The following is a 24998-nucleotide window of genomic DNA, read 5'->3' as shown; positions in this document are numbered from 1 at the left end:
AGCACCAAAAACGCCAGTGAAACACAAAAACCAGCCACTTTTAACAAAAAAAAAAAAAAAAAACGCTCCAAAAAGGCACCACACGCGCGCCATCAAACGCTACACAGACAAAGTCCACCTAGTGCGTAGCCTCTCAAACTCAAACAGTCCTGTGTTGCCAGATCGCCCGATATAAGACGATTTTAATCTTTTTAACCCCCGATCCAAAAAGAGGGGTGTTATAAGTTTGACGTGTGTATCTGTGTATGGCATCGTAGCTCTCAAACTAATGAACCGATTTTAATTTAGTTGTAATTTAGTGGCTTGATGGAGAGTGTTCTTAGCTATAATCAAAGAAAATCGGTTCAGCCGTTTGAAAGTTATCAGCTCTTTTCTAGTTAATGTAACCTTCACTTGTTAGGGTGATATAAATTTTTAATTTAAGTACACTTGTATTATAAATTGATTAACAAAATAAGTTATAGCTATTCAAAGACATTTCTAAATCCATTGGTATATTATTATTTTACATATTGATTTGTTTTTCTTTTTTAGGATCAGCAGTCAATTTATTCAATCAACAATTATTATTACGATTCTTTTTAAGCTTAACTAATGGGACAAGAAAACTGTTTAAATTTTTGTATAATAAAGTGCCATATTAACCTGTGTACCTTATTACTTTTATTTTCCACGAAAAATAAGGAAATGTTACTTTTCTCGTGAAAATGTTACATTTTGAGATGTCTCGTGTTACAATTGACTATCTGCCACTGGCAACACTGCTTTGTCGCTTTGTCGGTTATTGTGTATGATTTACATGTGGTACATGTGGTCTAATTTAAAGGTCTCAATTTTTCACGTGTTCGTAATTTCTATTTACTAGTCTCCGCTGATTAGATACTTATTTAACCGTAAAAGTGAGTTCAGTAAAGTTCAGAGGAAAAATAAATTAAAGTTGACAATGCAATCCACAGCTGCAGGATTTTTGCCGCCGGAGGTTATGGCGTCCATTCAGGTAAAGATTTGTTTGATGACGATGGCAATTGATATTAAATTGATGGCAATTGGCAAAAACTGGTATTTCAAGAAGAGTCGGTGCCAATGAGGTGCCTATGTGGAGTCTCAAACCATCTGAATATTAAACGTTTCGTGCGGCTAAATGGCACCGGCTCCAAAGAATGTTAGCATGGAATTACATTATTAACTCTTGTACTTCATAAACGGTCATAAACTGAAACTAAACTGTATTTTTTTTATACTTACACCATACATAAATAGTAACTACAAATTTTTTTTGTAGTTACTACTCAGTCAAGCTATGTTTGCACCTCGCGTCGGTGATGCCACACTGATTCTTAGGCACCTACGGCATGCGAACCATACTGACGCGACAAGACGACCACGGGGAGGTGACCGGGGAAGGCGCCACATTCCAGCGAAGTGCAAACTTAGCGCGACCAAGTTATAGTGATAGCCAGTAGAAATAATACAATACAATATAGTAATAAAGTAGTTAGTTTATATTTTAGTTAACATTAATCATGTGGGAACTCTTTGATTTTCCGGGATAAAAAGTTAGTTATACCTGTCTCCAGATATTTAAATATATCCATGCAAATAATCACGTCAATCCATTGCTTCATTGCAGTGTGATTGGGGGACAATCTAACAAACAAAGACACATTCACATTTGTGAGTATTGGGTGGTTACAGTGATAATAATAGGTTAGGTTAGGTTGGTAATTGGTATTGACAATAAGTTACTATGTGTATCTTGACAGTTTTTATGAACGCTTAATGTTTGTCTGTCTGTCACCTACTAAGTCTGGCACAAAGATAACTGTACGGGCACTCATAAGTCATACATGCCTATGAATTTTATTATATCTTTAAAAATTATATTCAAAGCAAGCCTAGAACAAACTTATTGTGTATAGCAGTAGTTCTGCCACTGCGTGTTGCATCATTGTGGTGTCAGCTACATCATACAGAATTTATTAGTGTAGTATAAAAACTTATCTAAAATAACAGCATTTTTGATTTTATCTCTTTATCATTAATGTAACAAGCAAACAATCCAGCTATGAAGATACAGGAAGCTTCTACTGAACTTGTAACATAACTTATAAACTATAATGTCGCGCACAATTACAATTTGCAGCTCGGAGACAGCGTTTTTATCTCAAAAAATCAAAGAGTTTGAATGGGATTTTTTAAAAACCACATGAGATTTGTACATGCGGGATTTTTTAAAAACCACATGAGATTTGTACATGCGGATATTCCACAATCCACTGTACAAATCTCATGGACTTGTCAATCAAATGCATGTTTTGTTTATTTCCTTCAGATTCAAAATTTTGAATTCCTAAAATTGAATTCTTCTTTAATTTAATTCTTGAATTCTCATAATGTTGAATTTGCAAAATGTGTCGGCCAAGTGAGAGTTAGACTCTCACACCAAGGGTTCCATACAAAGTTTTAGGTATGTAAATGATTCTCTAACGAAAAGATAAACTAGATTCAGGAACAAACTTAACTTTACCATTGGATATTCCTATTGCGTTCAGATTTTGAGATATCCCCTGTCACAAAAATGGTCTAAACTGACAACTTTGACAGTAAGTCTTTGATTCCCTTGTTTGTTTTAAGATTCAACATTTTGGGATTCAACATTTTGGACCTGAAGGGTTTATTTTGATTGAAAAAAAATTAACTATTTGATTTTTAGAAAGGATTTGTGACAATGAATAAAACTATAAAACTATCAAACAACCTGCCTGTTGGTGGGGCGTACAAGCAGTGCAGCTCAGTTACCGACTTTGATGTTGTGGCACAGCGGTTCAGTCATAATGTGGTCTTCCAGCTGAATAGTATATTTATGACTGAGCTGGCATCCTACAAGCTAAAGGGGTAAGTACAAATGGTCATGATATGTACTCAGTGATTTAATTTATTCCTTTGTTCATTTATTCCTTTTAAATTATTATTATCATATTAATAAAATTTTGTTTTCATAAAATTCTCCTTTTTTTTCAACATCCTCCTTCTTCTAGGGCACGTTCCCACTCTGTCGCGATGAGAAATGATTGTGTTAAAAAAGTTTACAGCATCAGGCCTTTTTTTTAATGTGTGTAGACTGATTTTTTCGAGGTTTCTGGGCCGATTTGCAAAATTTTTTGTAATCGACAGTGGAAGTTTACAAAAATATTTTTTTTACTTTGTAGTTGTTTTCGAAGTCGATTTTTTAAATATTTTTTTTATTCAACAACAATACTACAACATTATGGTGATGACATAGTGGGAACGCGCCCTACACATTTAGAATGTAAGTTAATTGGATATTTTCCAGTAGATGATTTATTGCTAGAAAAGTGGGTTTGCTTTTTTGCCAGTTTCATTTATTTAATTTAAATATCTAGTATGCACTTTTTGGATTAGATAGTTTTTGTTTGCTGAAACATTAATTCAGTCATCAGTTCATCTTATTTTTTGTGGTAACACAGTACAATTTGAACCCTTATAGGATCACTTTGTTGTCTGTCTGTCCGTCGTGTCTGTCAAGAAACCTATAGGGTACTTCTCGTTGACCTAGAATCATGAAATTTGGCAGGTAGGTAGGTAGGTCTTATAGCACAAGCACAGGAATAAATCTAAAAACCGCGAATTTGTGGTTATATCATTTAAAAAAAATTAAAATGTGTTTCAATTTTCAAAGTAAGATAACTATACCAAGTGGGGTATCTTATGAAAGGGCTTTACCTGTACATTCTAAATCAGATTTTTATTTATTTTTATGTATCATAGTTTTTGACAATCGTGCAAAATGTTGGAATACCTGAGTATGAACCCTCAGTGCGCGAGTCTGACTCGCACTCGGCTGGTTTTTTAAATTGGTGCATATTTTTAGAGTTCCCGTAAAAAAAAAAGAACTTACAAGACCACTTAGTTGTCTGTCTGTAGTGTCTGTTAAGACCCATCAATGTAATCAAAATCTATAGGGAACTTCCCATTGATTTAGAATAGGCAGGTAGCAATGCCTTATAGCACAAGTAAAGAGAAAAATCCGACAACCGTAAATTGGTGGTAACATTAAAAAAAAAATTGTTATTTCTTGTACATGGAACAATATTATACTCATGTGCGGGTGCAATTTCCATTTCATCGTTTTTTTTTTTACTAAAACCGCTTTTTGAGATATGTACATATTTCAAAAAGCATGCATGGTGAACTAAAACTTTACAAAGGTTTGCATGAATCATGCAATGCATTTCTTCTGAGCTATGCTTTTCTGTCACACTTCCCCAATTTCCACATTTAAGGTCATACCTTAGTAACTAATCTATATGGTTTATTAAATTATTACCCACTAACATTACTTTTTGCGATTTTTATAGACTTGCAACTATTTCCAGTTTCCTTTCCAGATTAAATGTTTGCGTATTTTCATGCCTAGAAAGGTTACATCCTCTACCTAGTTTATTTTTTAACCCTCGAACCCTCGGGTCGGGGGTTTGACGTGTGTATCTGTGTGTTTGTGTATCGGTCTGTGGCATCGTAGCTCCTAAACGAATGAACCGATTTTGAGTTAGTTTTTTTTGTTTGAAAGGTGGCTTGATCGAGAGTGTTCTTAGAAATCCAAGAAAATCTGTTCAGCCGTTTGAAGATTATCTGCTCTTTTCTAGTTTTCTTATTAGACCGGGTATTACTATCCGACCAATAGGTATATGTTGGTATCCAGCCAAATTCTAATAAAGACAATAAGGCGACCCACTGGCATGGTAGTGGTAGTGCGTAATGTGTATATATTGCACATTTCATGATAAAAAGTTTAAAAAGCTTGAAATAAAAATTACTTAAATTAAAAATTTAAAAAACTCTCGACACAAAAACCTCTAAAAAGTGAAAACATAATAAGTAAGTATATGTATTGGCAATTTAAGTTTAATCAAATTAGTAAAGTTTTCTCCAAGTGCTCGTTGAGTCCGGGGACCACTAAAGATAACAGAACCTATTCTTTCTAAAAGAGATGGCTTTCAAAGCTGTTTCTGTTACCTTTAGCAATCCCCCGACGCTTTGATAAAAACTTTACTAATTAGATTAAACTTAAATTGCCAATACATACCTACTTACTTATGTTTTTACTTTTTAGAGGTTTTTGTGTTGTGTGTTTCCTTAAATTTTAAATTTAATTTTTATTTCTCGGTTATTATAACGAAAATATAGGATGATGTTTTCTTTGTTTCTAACAGCGATGACTTTGAATACAATATGGAACGGCTCGTTGATGCCAACGACAGTATACTGGATCGCGTATATAATAATATTGACTGCGTTAACAAAGGAGTTGAACCAAATCGACCAACTGATAATGCCGTGATAGGTCCAGGCGGTTACTACAGGCCTAAAATAACTAAAATACAAGTAAGTGTAGGCAATAAAACGTAAACATCATGATTTTTTTGTGTGCAACCGCAAGATCACCTCCATAAGGAAATCAAGAACTAAAAGGTGAAGCTGAAAAAAGGGATGTCCTTCAGTATACAGATAAGTAGTAACTTCCACTAACTATGCTTCTTTCTTTCTGCCCTCTGGGCTGGTTTCCGCACTTGCTATGCTATGCACTTTATTTGCATGATCTTACAAAGCATGCTGCTTATTTTAATTTGGCAATATAGTTCTAAGGGTCTTTTCAGTCATACCACAAACAAACCAAATTTAAAAATGTGGCTGGGCACAAATTATTACACGTAGACACGAATATTTTGTCGCCTTCGTATTTAAACTTGCTCTTTCCGAAGAAAAATTCTGAATTAAGATGCATGAGATGGGTCTGCCCGCGAAATTCAAATTTAAATTTAATTAAATTTGAATTTCGCGGGCAGACCCGTGTCATGCCCCTTTACCTATTGTAGCTAATTCTGTTGAATACAATCTCTAAACTAAAATTTCTAAATGTATTGCTGTTTTTTTCATTATGCTCTCAGCGGAAATGCATGGCGACTATGGCGCTCTGGTTGTTTTTTTAGAGTTCCGTACCTCAAAAAGAAAAAGTGCGCGAGTCTGGCTCGCACTTGGCTGGTTTTTTATATTATCTTGGTGTTTTTGGCTGAATAATAGTAGTTTGTGAAATGGTTGCATAAAAGAGGTTATTAAAACACAATTGCGGGTTTAAAAACGAGCTGCCAGGCGAGTTGTTTAGTATATCACACGAGTGTTTAAAACACTTGTGTGATATACCTAATTATGTAGAGTTTCATACACTACAGCAGTGGCATGCAGCTAATATAGGCATAAAAGCACTGCTTACCCAAGAAATAGTTACCCTAGTTGATGACAATAACTCAATGCTTCGTCTTCTTCTTTTTCTTCTAAATATCTAACAGGAAAAGCTGACTGACGAACTGACTGACTGATCTATCAACGCACAGCTCGAACTAGTGGATGATCGGGCCGTTTGGCTTGCATTATGGCGTGGACATGCGTTAACAGGGCTCTATCCGTCACTCGTTCCATACAATCGTAGTTCCAATTTCATTTGAATACTAAGCAGCCAAAGTCCATGAAATTTTGCAGACATATTCTAGAAACTAATATCTGTGTCTGTGGTGTTTTAGATTTTTTTTTAAATATGTAGTTTTAAAATTACAGGGGCTCAAAGATTTCTATGAAAATTTTTAAGACCGCGTAACTTTAAAACCGAATATTTTAACAGAAATCTGGAAAACCACAGACATAGATATTAGTTTCTAGAATATGTCTGCAAAATTTCATGGACTTTGGCTGCTTAGTATTCAAATGAAATTGGAACTACGATTGTATGGAACGAGTGACGGAGAGAGCCCTCTTAAGAAAGGATTTTTGAAAATTCAATCCCTAAGGGGATAAAAGAGGAGTTTGAAATTTGTGTACTTTGTGTGCCTACGCGCGGACGATGTGAAGTCGGGGTCATAAACTATTAGTTACCCTTTTTGACTTGCCAGTAAGTAGGATACTTAACTACTCCTAACTACTGCTTACCCTGACTTTAAACCCTGTGCACGCCACTAACTCTACTTTAACAAAACTCGTATCTTAAAATCCAAACCATAAAATCTTGGTAACATATTTTATCATAAGTTTTTCTTTTGCTTGAAAAAGAGTGTTGGTCGTTTTCGTTGATATTTTTAGAATGTTAGGTGGAATTAAATTCTTTTCAGTATCACTGCTATACGATATTAAGCCTCAAAAACTACTTGCTTTTGACTAACAAAAACAATAAATATTAAATAAAATAGTTAAATAATATAGGGTATGGCGCCAAAATTCAGTTGCCAACTGCGCATATGCGTGCAGCATCAAGAGAAGTCTATTGTTAATGGTCAATTATGGTAGTGTTAATACGCCGGCAGCCATGAGCCAAATAAAAAGCCAAAAACCCAGAGTTCGAACTCTACCATGATGAAAAAATATATTTTAAAGCATTATTTTTCAATATTTTGCTAACATAACAGTGATAAAATGTTTTTTTTTAAATATTATAGATGTATGTGAATAACGTAGGCCAATATAAATTTTGATTAAATAATCAGGATTTTAAGATTATTTATTTAAAATCAAAAGATTGACGGTTTAAAACAGTTGCTAACCAACTAGCACACTAGACTAACGCTTATGAAAAGATTATTTGAGGCATCCACGAAACGCTTACGCATAATATTACATATCATATGCAAGGGAGAATAAGAGCTGATTCACAACAGTTGCGTATGCGGCTCGTACACGCGACACATACGTAGTGACGCGCGTGAACCCCTGACACACCAGGTTACGCATACGTGGCCGACCGTTGCGTATTTAGCCGCTGCGGCAGCCATATTGCTGTTTGTTATTCATAGTTAGGTACTCTTGTGCGCGACGTCTGACGAAGATTAGGGGAATGGACCAAGTAGTTCATCTGATGAAGAAGTTTTTTTATTTTTATTCTGATGTTAGTCTTTACTGCGATCTCACCTTGTGATAATGCAGTCTAAGATGGAAGCGGGCTAACTTGGCGGGTTCACTAAGAAGCAATATTTCATACTATTGTGGTGTCAGAATACTCCTGTGTGCAAAAAGATATAGGTTCATGATATAAATTATACCTACCTAGTGAATATTATAATTATATGCCCTGTACGAGGATCGCTTTTTTTGTATTTCCACATGTCAAGAAGTTCTTTTGACAAATTGCATGATATAGTGAAGCACGTATATTTAAACAGGACGCCAACTATAGAAAAGCTATTGGATCACGAAAAAGACTAGCAATTTGTTTAATGTTCTTTTTTATATTATTAAAATGAATGAAAACAATATCATAATATTTATATTAAATTATGCTTTCTCTTCTTCTTTGTCGTTACACTCTTCATCACTGCACGCATTACGTCTACGTATATATTTACGCTACGCAAGCGGTGTGCCATGTCTCATATAGTTCCATATATTACTACGCAATGGTATGCGCTACGTCTACGCTTACACAACCGGGGGGTTTAGCTTTAATTATTGTGCTTATATTAAGAAAAGTAACTTGCGCGCTGCTTACCCCTTCTATACAAACGTTGTCTAGTTCTCTTTTTCGATATTAACCAATCAAACTCGATATACTTATATAAGTTCTACAAACAAAAACTTGTGTCAGTGGTTGGCCCGATTTCCGTGAAAATATAGTTTCAAAGTTATGTAACTTTCAAAGATTCCTATGTAAATTTTGAGCCTGTTAAACTTAAAAACAGAGATTCCTACGAATTTAGAATCTCCTTCTTCCTTCCTTTTTTGAAGTCGGTTAAAATACACAATAAACTACATTTGAAAAGAAAGATGGAAAACACAGACAAATATTTATTTATTTATTTTACTTCTAATTGTAACGGCATGCAGTGCCACTTACACTAACTAGATGATTAAAGATGAATTATTGTACAAACACAAAGAGACAAAATACGTAAAAACAGAACTAATGCAACAATAAAAATTAAAATATAATTTTCTACGCGTCTACAAATTTTCATTGAGTTGATTGGTTAATATTGAAATGAAAACCAAACTAATTTTATTTGCAGCGTGTGATGAATAAACTTCTCTTAATTGGAGGGAAAATGGCAATATAAGAGCGGCTCCGCACTCATCCGATCCGAATCCGTGCAAATACGGATATAAAAAACTTGGACCGAACTCGGATATTGCTTATGCACTATATTAATAAGTTCGTATAGGGCTCTCTCTGTTACACTATCCCATACAAATGACAGAGACAAAAATCCCAGTGGGCGTTTACCATATTGAGACATCAACCAATTTTCGAAGTTTCGAATAAAATACAATAAAACTACTTTTAGGAGTAGGAGAACTATGTCTGTTAGTCAGAAGATATCGCTCTTCCATTACAACATTATCAGCATTATCAATATACGTGTATTTGTGTTTGTGTGTGTGTGTGTGTGTGTGTGTGTACGCACGTGTGTGTGCACGCAGGTGCGTTTGCGTGTGTGGTGTGTGTGTTGTGAAAACACTTTCGAATTGAATTTTTTGTAAAATGTTTGTGATTGGTTGGTGATTCAAAATGGTTAGTGCCCATTGGGATTCTCGTATGTCATTTGTATGAGATACCGTTACCGAGAGCGCGCTATACTCGTATTAACCCTTTCAGTGGATAGAATAGAATATTGTTTCTTTCAGGTGGGTGATACGACTTTTACGGCCGCCAGAAACATAACTCGGCCGCAGCTGTTTTTCAAAGACCAGATTGATAATACGTCTGCTGTGTGGGTGCCAAAAATTAAGGAAAAACCGAATAATACTAAACCTTTGGCATTAGAAAGGATATACGATGAAGATGGCAGGCATATTGGGTGAGTGGTTTTGTATTTACTTTAGACCTTGTCTTAACTGCTTCTTTAGTCTAATGGTTAGCATGTTCGACTGCAGATGACGAGGTCCTGAGTTCGATTCCCGGGTAGGGCCAAAAAGTATAGGTACTGTACAGAAATTCTCACTACTAGCCCGGTGTTAGCAAGTTTGCGATGTTCTACCCCCGTGCCTCGGAGAGCACGTAAAGCTGTCGGTCCTGCGCTTGATCGTACTCCGGTCGTGTCGAATTTCTGTCCCATCGGGCTATCAGAGTGAGGGAATAGAGAGTGCATTACTATATTAATTAATTTAATGTTATTTATGTCATATTCCAGATTTGAACATCCTTATCGCATCGAATTAGACCAGTTCACACCAAGGCCGGAGTGGCTTACATATGATAATGAAGAGCCTGCTATGCCACCAGCAGTAACTGAGACAAATTTTACATTTGTATCAGATGAAAAGCAGTTGGACGAACTGGTCAAGCATCTACTAACTGTCGAGGAGCTTGGTGTCGACTTGGAGCACCATTCATATCGTTCATATCAAGGTATTATTTTACATTTATATGCCATACTACACAAGCAATTGCAGCACTTGTGTATTTGTCTGTGGCATCGTAGCTCCTAAACTAATGAACTAATTTAATTTCGTTTTTTTTCTTTTGGAAGGTGGCTTGATCAAGAGTGTTCTTAGCTATAATCCAAGAATATCGGTTCAGCCGTTTGAAAGTTATCAGCTCTTTATAAATTTTTAATTTACACTTGTTATATTTTACATCATCTTCGATTGTATAATATGCTTTTTCCAGGAGCACACTTCTAACAGATTTTTTAAACTTGTGTGAAGTCAAGACTAAAATTGACTGTGGAATTTTATTATAAAATATTACACTCATCCGGGAAGTAAGCTAACTCTGTACCAAATTTCATTAAAATCGGTTCAGCGGTTGAGCCGTGAAAACGTAGCAGACAGACAGACAGACACACTTTCGCATTTATATTATTGTAGTGTGGATTTAACGTCGAAAACCATATAATAATTATCGTAGTCATAGAACAGGTCCTGAACAAAATGTCATCGCTCAAGTGACCGCGTTTGCACAAAAGGTGACAGCAACATATTTGAACACAGTCCAACATAATCAGTTAATACACCTTAGTTTTTAGAAACTGTTGCAAATCTAATTTATAAAACTATGTCTTGCTTCCAGGGTTCACATGCCTTGTGCAATTAACAACAACAGCTGGCGATTTCATTATAGACGCCATAGCTTGCCGCGAATATCTATACAAATTGAACGAGGTATTCACCAATCCGAATATATTAAAAGTGAGTAATTTTTCCCCTTTTATGATTCCTATACTCTACGAAAAGAACAAGTTTAAAGTATATATTTAGTATTGGATAAAGAAGCTAGGTTAATTTAAGTAGGTTATAAATTAATAAAGTTTTAAAATATATTAGAGTAAGTATTATTTAAAATATATTAGAGTAATTACCTACAGATAAATGCACGGTGTAACCGTTTGTGAGCGCTAACTCGCCAACAAACTGCTGTGCAGTTTGGCGAGATATAGGTTCTAAGGAATCCTTGTGCATTATAGTAAATAAATTGAAAATAAAAAGTTAGAATGCCAAACACATTACGTAATCCCATACAATTCACAAAGATCTCAATGGGCGTTAATCATTTTGATTTTTGAGTCACGAACAAAAAGAGGTATGGCAGTTTTATTAAACCCATACCCCTTGGCATTTTCCTCACGGCATCGTACCGGCACGCTAAGTCGTTCACTGGCACGGCTCTGCCGGCAGGGTGGTAACTAGCCACGGCTGAAGGCTCTCACCAGACAAGTTAAATTCAAGTTATATTTGCATTTACCCCCCACGTTTGAAAATTGAAAATTTATTGGTTTTTAAAGTTGTCTTTTTACAAATTGTGTTGACAACCCTGAAGTAGGTGTTAAAAAACCGGTGTCTCAGGATCCCCGCTCTTCCTCCTCAGTCACAAACATATATATACTAGCAAACTTTAAATTAGTATTTTAATAATAATAATTAGTGTGTATATGCGCGTGCGTGCGTTAGTGCGTGCCTGCGTGTGTGTGTGCATGCGTGCGTGTGTGCATGCGTGCGTGTGTTCGTGTGTGTGTTGTTTTGAAATCGCTTTTAAATTTTTATTTTTACATTTAATAGATTTTTCGTATCGTTATAGATTAGATTAATTACAAAACTAGCTACAATAATGTTTGCTTGCATTTAAAGAGTCTCATGTCGTTTATGCTTAAGGTTCTATTCATGTTTATAAATTGTTTTTAACAAGCTATTACTCGTTGTACTCAGATCTTCCACGGGTCCGACTGCGACATTCTATGGTTGCAGAAAGATTTTGGCCTGTATGTCCTCGGTATCTTCGACACTTATCGCGCAGCCCAAGTACTCAATTTCAGCATAAAGTCTCTTGCCGCTCTGCTCAAAAGATACTGCGGAGTTGATGCAGACAAAACGTGAGTATATATTTTAACTCACGCTGGACCTCTATATGTATTTATTTATATTTCCTAGCAGATGCCCATGACTTGTAGGGAAGTGCTTTTTAACATTCCTAGTTAGTTTATATGTTTTATGTACCTAATACCTAAAGCTTATTTTATTTTACTTATACATAGTATATTTTTCACAATAGTATATTTTGTGACGTATCTATTTATTACAACATAATACATATTTTATGTAATCTCATTACATCGAGAAAAAGTTAAGAAAGGAAAATAATGTTCTATTTTTGTAGGATCATTCTGTCATTCTATTCACTATTGTCGCTGTAAAACGTATGTTTTCTAATAAACATTAAATTATATTTAATAAAATAAATGATTGAGTTTTTTGGGTGGTCCACATTTTTATTATATCCATTAGTATACTGGGTTCTTTGCCTTTAATAAAAAACTTTAGCATAATCATTTGGTTTGTTATTGTCCATAGACACCAGATGGCTGACTGGCGCCTGCGTCCGCTGACGCCCGAACTTATTACATATGCGCGAACTGATACTCATTTTCTGCCCTATATATGTAAGAAAATGCGTGCAGATCTAATAAGGGCGGGCAACGGCGACCCTCACCTGCTCGAAAAAGTGTTTAAGAGAAGCCAAGAAGTGTCCGGGAGGGTAAGACTACACTCGGTGTATAAATGGTACAGGATCTCAGGACCGCCAGAGTTACCTATATTCTGAGAAATAAAATGTGCGGGATAGAGTACCTAGTGCCAGGTTTACAGTCAGCGCAAAACGTTGCCAAATTAAAATCTGTGGTACTCAATCTTTTTTAAATCAAAGATAATAAGGTTCATTTTACTTTTTACCCCAAACTCTTTTACCCGATGTCAGGTTTGAGTGCTGCTTAACTTTATCTTGTCTTTGATTTCACGTCACCCATAGCCCTAGTATTTGACATATCTTCGATTCAGGATCAAACCGAGAGTTCCCTCACTTTAGTTCACTCTGCTAGGGGTTAGGTGAAATCAAAAATACCTAGTCGTTTCATATCCTGCCTAGAGCCTAATGTAGGTAACATTTGACGCCTGCCAGTGTAAGGTGAAGCCTGGGCTTTTTGTTAGAAGTTCCCCTGTCGTGAACTGTGCTTATAGCATTGAAACATACACACATAGACTGCCATTCATTTATTTTATTCCTACGGACATGTGATTGTTCTGTGTAGTTGTGTCATCCGTATAATATTTCATGAAATATTTATACAGAGGAATGTGCAGCGCCCAGACCAGTCGACAAGACTTAAGATGGTCAAGGGTGGTTTAAGAACACATTATATAAATATCTATAAGAGTTCTATAGATAAAATAAAATTAATAAATAAAAAACCCTTTCGCAGACATACACCAAACCTGCTGTGGACCAAAATAGTCACTTAAAGCTGTATCAAAACAGTAGACCATTTAACGCCCAGCAAATGGAAGCTTTGAAACGTTTATACCTGTGGCGAGATGAGGAAGCGAGAAGAATGGACGAGAGCACGTCGTGAGTAGAGCAATATCATGAATATATAATCATGAAATTTGGCAGGTCTTGTAGCACATGTAAAGGAAAAAAATCCGAAAACCGTGAATTTGTGGTTAAAACACGCAAAAAAAAATTAAAATGTGTGGCTATTATTAAAGCGCCATCTATATGATATTTACAAAATCACATACAGATGGCGCTGTTGTCATTATTTTGCAGTATTCCATATAAAAATTTTCAGATATTTTGTACGATGGTATGGAACCCTTCGTATGCGAGTCCGACTCGCACTTGATATTTAATAATCCCGTTGGAAACTCGGCTTTTCCGGGATAAAAAGCTGCCAGAGTCAATTTCCGGGGCAGAAGCTACCTCTGTACCAAAATTTAAATTTTGTCTTTCAAACCCCACGGAATCTGTAGCCGCCATTTTGTAAAGGCATGACGTCACACGGATTGGTAAACGACGGCATTTGTTAGTGACATACATTACAATTCTTCCATGTGACGTCAGGATTCATCATGGCGGCTATAGTTTCGTGCGTTTTGAATATTTATGCGTTTGGTTGTGGAATAGATAAAAAAAAGGGAAAACTTTAACATGAATTATAAAATTCATTACATTATAAACTGAAATTAACATTTTTCGATTGCTTAAGTATTGCTAACACTATCTTGTTTATACAATATACATTTTTTATTTTTTTTCTCTCTTGATGTAAATTTATTAATGGGTGTGTAATGTTGTTGCAGGTATCTTCTGCCCAACCATATGCTTTTGTCGCTTGCTGAAGTCCTCCCGCGAGACACACAAGGCGTGACCGCCTTATGCCAACCAATGCCGCCTTTTGTGCGGCAGAATGTCGAAAAAATTTGTCAAATACTGATGTCCGTGAGTTCAATTTTTATATTCCGATGCAAGTTAGGTTTTTACTGCAACCTCACCTGTTGGTAAGATGGAAGCGGGCTAATCCCATTCGGTTTCTTCTACACGGCATCGTACTGGAACGCTAATCGCTTGGCGGCACGTCTTTGCCGGTACGGTGGTAACTAGCCACGGCCTCCCACCAAGATTTGTATCTATATTTACTTTAGTAATACTAATATGTATTACCTAAATGAGAAGTTCTAACCATTTCGTTTCGGAGATATGAGCTTTCAAATATCTCATCACGTAATCACATATACATGCTTCTGCCGCTGTGCTGGCAGCGTCAGTTCCACTATGACATGGTACGGCCATGTATCCTTGGCCGTAGCCATATCATGGTGAAACTTAGAAGAGGTTCTCATAATTAAGAGCTCGTTCGCGCAGGCTGTGTAAGTGTTGCGTAAGCGTAGACGTAGCGTTGTAATGTAAACATGGCATACCGCTTGCGTGGCGTGAACGTTCACGTAGACGTAATGCGTGCAGTTACGTTTATGGGTTCACGCGCGACCCCACGCACGTGTCACGTGTACGTGCTGCATACGCAATTGGTGTGAATCGGTCATAAATGCGTATACATCATTTCCTGTCTGTGCTGCAACAGACGGACGGACGGACGGACGATCAGACAGACAACAGAGTGAAAGGTTCCGTTTTTCTTTTTAACAGCCTATAGGTTAGAGCGCGCTCGTTGGTTGGAGTTTGGTTAGTTTTAATTGTTGAACTTGTCTCGTATTCCAGTGTCGCCAGGTACACTTAGACGATGGCTTCGGCGCCAGGTTCACCGCTGCCCGCCTTGAGCCGCCGGCCCCCGAGTACGCCGTCCACGATTTGCCGCATGAGGAGGACGAGTAAGTATGCGACGTTGCGTCGGTCTCAACGACAGAGACAACGCTCTGCGAAACCATTATCTCTTTTTACCCAACTGCGGCAAAGCCAAAAGGAAGGGTTATGATTTTAGCAGTCTATGTATGTATGAAGGTATGTATGTTTGTATCCAGATTCTCTATGTTCCACCGTAGTGCCAAACTACTGGGCCGATTTTGATGAATGAGGTGTCACTTGATTCGTTGTAAAGGTCCGACATAGGCTGTATTTTATACGAAAAAAATTGACCTAACAGATGTTACATTAAAAAAGTGGAGGTCTCCAAAAATTATTTTTGCTATTGTATCGACGGGGATGTCAAATAAAAGAGGGAAAAATTCTGAGCACATGTATGTAAATGTACAATAACATTAAAATATACCAAGCGACAGAAAAACAATTTTACTCTAATATTTCAGCATTTATTAAGACGATCGCAGTTGGTTTTTAGTTTTCAACTTTATCTTGTTAAAGTTCATCATCATCAGCCTGTGGACGTACACTGTTGGACATAGGCCTTCCCTAAAGAGAGAGGTCCTCAGCCTTCCTCATCACTTCGTATGTCACACCTCGTACTTGTATAAACATAAATAACTAGTCTGAATGAAATATATAACTATTCTAAAGTTTGGTTAAGAACCAAACTATGTTTGTGTGGGGCGCGCTACGAATAAACTCCTCCTAAGCTCTGTCGGTCAGTAGATTGGTTAGGAACTGCGCTTCTGCGGTTGTCTTGCGATCATTCGCGGCTTTCTTTTTAATGAATATCAGATCGATTATACCCTGGATTAGCACATAGGCTACTTTTTATCCCGGAAAATCAAAGAGTTCCCACGGGAATTTTAAAAACCTACATCCACGCGAACAAAGTCGCGGGTATCTGCTAGTAGAACTTATACATCAAAATGTTGTATCAACAGGGACGACAGAGTTGATGTGGCATTAAACGGAAATGGCGCTCTACATCGACGCATGGATTGTTATTATCAGGTGAGTATTTCTATTACTTTCTTACTTACTTTTTAAGGATAGATAAAAAAACCGGCCAAGTGCGATTCAGACTCGCGCACCGAGGGTTCCGTACTCGGGTATTTTTTCCGACATTTTGCATAATAAATCAAAAACTATTATACATAAAAATAAATAAAAATTTGTTTTAGAATGTATAGGTAAAAAAAGCCCTTTCATATGATACCCCACTTGGTATAGTTATCTTACTTTGAGAACTTATGCCTAGGTTACACAGTGCGAGCTGGCATGCGAGCTGACCGAGTCAGTTACTGAGGTGCAGCTACTCGCACCGTGTGACCGCATCATATCGAGTATTGTCATGTGCGAGTGGGACAGTTGCTCGCGTCCGAGTTACTTCAACATTTTTTGTTTTTACTCGCTACTCGCCTTCCCCCACCGCGCCACTCGCACGCCGCTCGGTCGTCAACTCGCACGATTTTGCGAAATGACAGCAGCTCGTACGCTCGGGTCCACCCCAGGTGCAGTGTTTCTTGTTTCGGCGTCAAAATGGCGGACAGGTGGACATCCGATCAAAATATTAAGTTTGTGGAGCTATACAAGGATCAAACGAACTTATGGAATTGTTTGGATCCTAATTATAAGAACAGAGATTTGCGTAAAGCGTCGTTTGAATACATCCGCTGAGAATGTAATTTACAAAATACGATTGAATTTTATTAAACGTGTATTTTGCAACAACATTGCACGAGACATGATACAGACGAAGTATGCGAGTACACTGATGCAGTAGCTGTCTTGTGCGACGCCAGCAGTTTTCATAGTGTGACCGAGCGAGGCGAGTCGAGCTACTGTCATACGAGTACATAGACACAGTAGCTGTCTACTGTCACATCAGCTCCTCGCACTGTGTAACCTATCCATTAGTGATGTAACCAAAAATTCTCGGTTTTCGGATTTTTCCTTTATTTGTGCTATAAGACCTACTTACCTGCTAAATTTCATCATTCTAGGTCAACGGGAAGTACCCTATATAGGTTTTCTTGACAGACACACCAGACAGACAGATAAACACACAGACAATAAAATGATCCTATAAGGTTCCCTTTAGTACGGAACTCTACAAAATAGTAAAATATAGCGATCATCACTTACCACCAGGTAAGATTGCAGTCAGGGGCTAAATTGTATCTGAATAAAAAAAAGTAAAAAAAAAAAATTAATGAAATATCAAACTTTTTTTGCGGTAGTGTCGTTGGAGTGATACTTCGGTCCGAAAAAGATCTGAGTTACACTCAAGCGTGCCCAAGAGTACGTTCCAATTGACGCAGAGCTGGGCGGAGTGGAACGGAGCGGACCGTGAATTGGCCAATCCCAGTGCTCGAAATCTCTACTCATCAGATGAATCTGTAAGTGGAGCTGAGCGGATTTTCAAATAAAATATATGAAGCAAGAAACGGAGGGTGATGGGACGCTGCGACGCGGTGGATAGGGTAGACATATTTCACTGATCGGAACAAAGCAGCTCTAATCTGCTCAGCTGAGCGCCACTCTGTCCCGCTCCACTTCATAGAAACACTTACCACTTTTCACTGCCCTTCTCCGCTCCACTCCGCCCAGCTCTGCGTCGGTGGAAACGCATCCTCAAAAACTTTTATTTCAAACTAATGAATTTTTAAATATGTTTCCCACCGGGAATTGCTGCCTTGGCCGTCAGACCACGGTTTCCCTGGACTTAACTCTTGAGTGTCCTCTTAAATCAGAGGTAAAATAGAAATAGATTGCACATTATTTCGACTGTCAATAATAAATAAATAAATCATGCCATTATTAAATAATTTTAACAACATAACATACCAGTCATTACATTATCGTCATTTAGAACATTTACACTAGTGTTATGAAGACGTTCGTGCTAACTTAATTGTTTGTTTGTATGGTTCTAACTAGAGGATTCTTTCATTCTTAGAATGTATTTTTGGGATGGCTATCTATACTTATAATAAAACTGTAACTTCACGATTTCTGTACATTAAATATTTTTTTAAAGTTTCAATCGGAGCAAACATTTTATCGATATGACCCCAAAACATTTTTTTTGGAATTTTGTCTGTCTGTATGTACACGCATCATGCGAAAAGTACTGAACGGATTTAAATAATAACAACAACAACTCTCTGTATATTTTTAATGTAAATAATAATAAAAAAAAAAAAAATGAATTTAGTACAGTGGTAGATGATACTCCGGGTTAACATAACTAACATACAGGATAGTTTTAATCCCGAATAAAATTAGGGATTGTTCGGGATACGGGATAAAATTTCGTATCGATTTTAGTCAAATCTGAATTGATTTTAATAATTCTTAAATGTGTGTAACATCAGATAAGTTTAGTCCGATTTCCGTAAAGATCTGATGAACAGTTACAGAAATAGAGGATGGAACTCCTCAATGGGTAACAGCAAACCGATCCCGATCAGTAAAAAGCTTAAAACATTCCCATTTCTTTCCTATTAGTAAAAGCTTTGATTCCTGTTTTCACGGCCTAACCGCATGGCTGTTTTAGAAGAAATTTGATAAAGATGTAGCTTTCATTTTGGGGACGTACAAGGTTTACTTTTTATCCCGAAAAATCAAAGAGTTCCTACAAATTAAAACAAAATTAACATAATATTATTCATTAGTAATAAATTCTTACCATCCCGAAGAGGTATATTTCACGTCCGCGTTCACAACGTATAGCTATACCTACGTTGCAACGTATAGCGTTTGCAACGTAAGTTTCTAAGGAGAGTGCCGCCAGATAGCGGCAGTAATGTAGCGTCCAGCGACGGCCCTGAATTACCTTTAGGAACAAGACGCCGTGGGTTCCTAGACAGGTGTTTGACTCCGTAACGTCAAATAGCGGTGCCATCGGGGCAGCTTTGAGATTCTGGAAAGTAGTTGAGTACCTAGATTTTAAGTAGTGTAAGGCGCTTTTAACTATAGTAAATAATTTATTCATTACACAATAGAATCTACATAAAGCACGTATGTTAGAACTTTAGTATTAGTATACCTATAATGGCGCCGATTCTGTTGTCTTTATCTAAACTAAATTTAGAGTATCTGCATCTTTTTCTTTTTAATATTGCTAAAAAAGGACGGAACATGAATTTTAAATTGAAATGGTTAATTTTAGTGCACGCTACAAATTTAAACAATAGACTCGAGACTGTCAGGCAAAATCACGAGGTTTGACTGCTCTAGATTAAATTTAAAATTGTTAAACTGTGTCTGTCCTTTTCATACTACATTAGTAAGAAGAGGAGGCTAATACTCTAAAATTTAGTTTTGCTCAGAATCAGTACCAATGTAAACATCTAGACGCTAAGGTTTAGTTTTAAAAATAATAGTATAGTAGTAATAATAGTAATAAGTAAGGCTAGCCAGCATTATTATCAGAAATGTCTGTCACAAAAATTTCTGACGCTCACCGAAGGCACTTTGCTTATACGCTTAAAAGCTTAACAGATCGCAGAAACCTTGGAGAAACGCTTAAGCGACGTGATTTTCACGGTGCTTTAGACCTTCTGGAGTTAAGTTTTTCACTTGTATCATGATTTCATTGTCAGTACGCGGTAACAAGATCGTATAGGGCGCTTTGGCTGGAGATGTTGAGAGCGCACTCTTGCTTTGTTCTGACTTAAGACAGTTAAAACGAGACAAATTTACAAGTAGATATCATAATAATACTATTACATAATATGCTATAGTCTCTTGCAGTTGTCACTTACTTCATGCTGATATTATTATAAATGCGAAAGTGTGTTTGTTTGGTTTGCTTGTAGTTTGTCCTCCAATCACGTCGCAATGGGGCAATGATTTACATCGATTTAAATCCACCATAGAAATAATAATATTATTATTTATATCCATGGTAGATATGAATCTGTCTCGTTATAGCTTTGACTTAAGTCTGAGCGAAGTAAGCGCGCTCTATAGATCTCAGAATGTATCCGGATCGGACGTACGCTTCTGATGCTAGCAGACTGAGTGCGACAGAAGTTTTCTGACAGACAATGGGGATCCACACTGCCAATTTATCCCAATAGGTGGCGCATAAGCGAACCATCCATAGAGGTAGTATCATCTAAGAGGTCGGCTATACTGAACTGTCAAACGCCATAGTTAAAAAAATATTGGCATGTAAACGTAAACCTAATTTTAAGCGCTAATTTGCACGAGCGTTTAAAAAAGCGTTGCGTTAAAACCAACCTTGCGTTGCGCTGACAATATAAAGTGCGCGTTAAAAAAGATTCTTGGGAAAGCATTTGTTCTATTTTGACGCTTAAACGTTCAAATAATTAACGCATACAACGTTAGTACCTCCCAACGCCGGGTTTTAACGCAACGCTTTTATAACGCTCGTGTGAATTAGGGCTAAGTAAGAAATTATGAAGATGACAGCTTGCATTGCCCAACCTCTTGTGGTGCCCTCTGAGTTCAGTTTTGCCTGTGGATCGCCATTTTATGATAATATGCGCCCGTCCTATTCAGAGACTAACCAACATTTACGTTGTTTGTTTATAGGTAAGCCTTCCCGATATCAAGATATTTGTTATGGAGGACAAAAGCGAAAATGTAAGTAATTTTTTTGCTGTCAAAGCTAGACAAGGACTTCATCATGCTAAATGAACCATGCAAGATTGTAAAACTATGGGCATAGTTCACGATACTTAGGGAACTTGTAACAAAACGTTGAGGCTTCGACGTCTCTGGCAGGCGTCAAATGTTAGGAACATTTGACGCTAGGTAGCCTATATTTTCCTTTGATTTCACGTCACCCATAGCCTAATATTTTACATATCATCGATTCCGGATCAAACCGAGAGTTTGATTCATTCTAGTTCACTCTGCTATCGCCTTTATGGCAAACTTTACTGAATAATAATTTCAAATTTAGTTAATACTTTTTTAAGGTCTTCAGGATTTCAAGAACTTTGCTTAGCCTTTCTAATACTGTTGCATTCTTGACACGCTGTACCCAAGAGATTCTCAACATTATTCTGTATACATTTCAATGGCTTCCAATTTTTTCACACAAAGTGTCCGTAAGTGTCCAGGTTAGGAAATTATGTGACATATTATTCCATTAATATATTATTGGAATAATTACAAAGTAAGTTACAAATGCATATAAAAATCAGTTTGAATAGGTAAAAAACGAAGGCTTTATCTTAGAAATCATGAACACAGTACAATAAATGGACCAGTTTCATGACAATCTAAAAAGAATAAGGTTAAAGAAATGCTGTGCTAAGCTATACAAAGTCTCGGATGACCATGTCGGAGGATTGCCAGCAAAACATACAGTTTTCACACCATACAAAGGAACGGAAAATACGTAATTACGTGTGACTCAGTGATCATCACTAAATAATTTCACATTGGTTAGTTGTACATTGCTGCTTCACTGATCTGATATAAAAGTAGTATTTCGTAAACCTGGAATGGACTAAAAATAAATGTCAAATGAGCTTGATGAATTTTGTTCAGTTATGAAACGATTACTCGTCACCATGGAGCAGGATCCGCCAGTAAAAAATACGGTTTTCCTCTGATTACAACAAAAGATGTTACATTAATAAATTTTAGATATAACCGCATTCGCCATTATCAACCCATTGCCGGCGCAGTACTGAGAACGCATCTCCTCTCAGAATGAGAAGGGTTCGGCCGTAGTCCACCACGCTGGATCACCAAGTGCGAATTGGCAGGCTTCATACACCTTCACCTTTACCACCTTTTTGTGCTTACATTTTAAGTTCTCGTTTTATCCCCCGGACCTAAAAAGAGGGGTGTTATAATTTTGACGTCTGTATCTGTCTGTGGCATCGTAGCTCCTAATCTTATGAACCGATTTTGAAAGGTGGCTTGATCGAGAGTGTTCTTAGCTATAATCCAAGGAAATCGGTTCAGCCGTTTGAAAGTTATCAGCTCTTTTCTAGTTACTGTAACCTTCACTTGTCGGGGTTGTTATAAATTTTTAATTTACACTTGTTTGTAACCTGTCATTTATGTTTTGTGGTGCAATAAAGCATATACATACATACATATATCTGAAAACATTATGGAGAACTATCAGGCATGCAGGTTTTTCACGATGTTTTCCTTCACTAGCAAATGACATTTAATTGCTTAGAACGCCCATAACTCCGAAAAATTAGAGGTTCGTGCTCGAGACCGAGCTCCCGAGGGGATATCTTTATAATATCTTAAATAAATAATTTCATTTCAAAACTTGTTTCAAATGAAATCAAATAATTTATTTCCAAAAACATCGTCAATAAGTGTTTGGTTAGATGTAACAGTTTTCTTAATAATGCTAGAGATTTTAAGGATCTGTGTCAAGGACAACCAGCCCTCTCCCTGCATACACTAGGTATAATATTATATTAGTAGGACCGCAATCCGCATATTAGATTTAACGCAACGGTAACACAAATTAATCAAAAATAAAAGTTATTAATCAAAAACTGTTTCCTTTCAGGCACCACCTTCGGTCTTCATGCCATATTATTTCGTGCCGCCCTTCGTCCGACACAGCAACTACCGTATTATAGCGCAGGTACGTCCAAAACCCGGTCAAGTGCGAAGCGGCACCGCACACGAAGGGTTCCGCATCATCTTACAAGTAATTTCAAATCAGTCTAACAATAACTCACAAGTTAATGACGGACTGCGCCGTCTTGATGTGATTTAGTAAACTAAATTTTGTCGGGAACGCAAATCTTTACTACATTTTAAATGAGAAAGTGTTAAGTGAGAAGTTTTTGGTTTGCCCTACAAGCACGCGGCAACGGAGCAACGAATCGGCGTGTTTTTTGCATAGATATAGTTAAAGACCTGGAGAGCGAAATAGGGTTCTTTTTATCCCGGAAAATCAAAAAAACCCCATGGGATTTTTAAAAGCCTAGATCCACACCTAGTTTACACCATCAAAAAAAAAAAATTATAGGTATAGCGCATGATTGAGTAGACTCCTGCAGTATTGGAGCGGCGCGGAGGGGTGACAGATGTCACAAGTTGATGATTCTGAGATCTCGCGTCACGTCCTAAAATTCTTCCGCACTTCTCCACTACCCCGGGAACCTCCTCTGTTTTGCATTATGTCTGTAGCAAGATTTATCTTCTCGTGTATATTTAAAAAACAAATCTCTTACAGCCGGCCCTCCTTAGGCGGAATGCCGAAGTACGAGTACAGGAAGTACAGGAAGCACTGACGGCGGCTTCAAGTAATGTCGCCGGGCCATCGGCTACGCCACCACAGGCTCAGTATCGGCAAAATAATAACAAAAAGTGGCATAACAAAAAAAAGACGTAGTGTCTTTTTTTTGTTATTTTTTCAAATCAAACATAGCCTCAATAGCTCAACGGTTGAGGAGCGGACTGAATTGCACTATTGTCGTACCCACTCCTAACACAGCTTTGTGCTTAGTTGGAGGGGAAAGGGGAATATTAGTCATGGTTAGAGCATGGCTAATAAATAATCTTTATTAAGGGCGCGCTTACATTTAAACCAAAAAATGCGAGTTTTCGAGCTCAAAATTAACCATCATAGGAAAGACTTCCACATAATTGAATACATGTTTAAAATAAATCAATCTTTCGTATTGACAGTTAATGTAACATTTTCGCGAAAACTTTTATTTATTTTGTAGTGATCAATCTCCAGCGCCTAGTTTTAATAAAAACAGTAACAGACCCAATTTTGAAGCCCTAAATCTGTCTCTGAAATCTTAATTTTTTTGATTTTTGTGAGAGCGCGGCCTTAACTAAGCGTCAAACTCAACATTCGCATTCGATGCTTGTTATAAGTTTGCTAACCATTTTTTTACGATTTAACTTAAAAAGTACGTTAAATTACGTCAAATGTTATGACGTCACATCTGTGAATTTCATACAAGCTCCCTTACTAAGCGAGCGTTTTGACGTTTGATAAAAAGTCGCTGATTTGACTAATAATCATGATACCTCTAATTATTATTCTATAATGTCAATATTGGAACCCCGTTTGGGCACAGCAATATTTAGTAGAGATTTTCAGAAAAATTAGAGACGTAGAATAGAACCCCGGCCCCCCGATTAACAAGCTGACGTCTTAAAGTGAAAGCGACGGGTCTGCCCGCGAAATTCAAATTTAACTTGGTTTTTCGCAATTTGTAAATTAATACGACAACGTTGGCTTATGGCACTTTAATTGCGACAATGGCAGACAATGGCAATATTATTAATTAGATAGCAAGAGCCTCTGTCTTTAAAATCTTAACGTCTAGCAACAAGGTCTTGATTTGGTATATATCAGGTTGTA

The 24998-nt window shown here is 37.1% G+C and overlaps 1 protein-coding gene across 3 annotated transcripts; it reads left to right on the top strand.

Moving 5' to 3' along the window:
* The first annotated feature begins 782 nt into the window (after positions 1–782).
* LOC123880694 (exosome component 10) lies at positions 783–24051 on the top strand. 3 transcript variants are annotated; one of them, XM_045928955.1, is made up of 15 exons: positions 783–997; positions 2714–2895; positions 5235–5406; positions 9685–9857; positions 10191–10408; positions 11072–11190; positions 12205–12368; positions 12847–13030; positions 13752–13897; positions 14632–14770; positions 15548–15657; positions 16594–16663; positions 21218–21268; positions 23178–23255; positions 23853–24051. In XM_045928955.1, the coding sequence occupies exons 1-15, from the start codon at positions 944–946 to the stop codon at positions 24009–24011; spliced, it is 2019 nt and encodes a 672-aa protein (XP_045784911.1). In that variant the 5' UTR covers positions 783–943; the 3' UTR covers positions 24012–24051. The 3 variants fall into 3 exon arrangements, with proteins under 3 accessions (XP_045784911.1, XP_045784912.1, XP_045784913.1); XM_045928956.1 differs by lacking the exon at positions 21218–21268; XM_045928957.1 differs by lacking the exons at positions 2714–2895; positions 5235–5406.
* Positions 24052–24998: the final 947 nt, after the last annotated feature.

Source organism: Maniola jurtina, chromosome Z, assembly GCF_905333055.1.
Source record: "Maniola jurtina chromosome Z, ilManJurt1.1, whole genome shotgun sequence".
Taxonomy (NCBI): domain Eukaryota; kingdom Metazoa; phylum Arthropoda; class Insecta; order Lepidoptera; family Nymphalidae; genus Maniola; species Maniola jurtina.
This window is presented reverse-complemented; position numbering and strand designations above follow the sequence as displayed.

What these genes read in the sequence shown, in the direction of transcription:
- LOC123880694 (XM_045928955.1), top strand. Translation starts at nt 944, where the DNA reads ATGCAATCCACAGCTGCAGGATTTTTGCCGCCGGAGGTTATGGCGTCC. An exon ending in GCATCCTACAAGCTAAAGGG is followed by an intron (nt 2,896 to 5,234) that starts GTAAGTACAAAT and finishes TGTTTCTAACAG; the next exon opens with CGATGACTTTGAATACAATA. An exon ending in TTCATATCGTTCATATCAAG is followed by an intron (nt 10,409 to 11,071) that starts GTATTATTTTAC and finishes TCTTGCTTCCAG; the next exon opens with GGTTCACATGCCTTGTGCAA.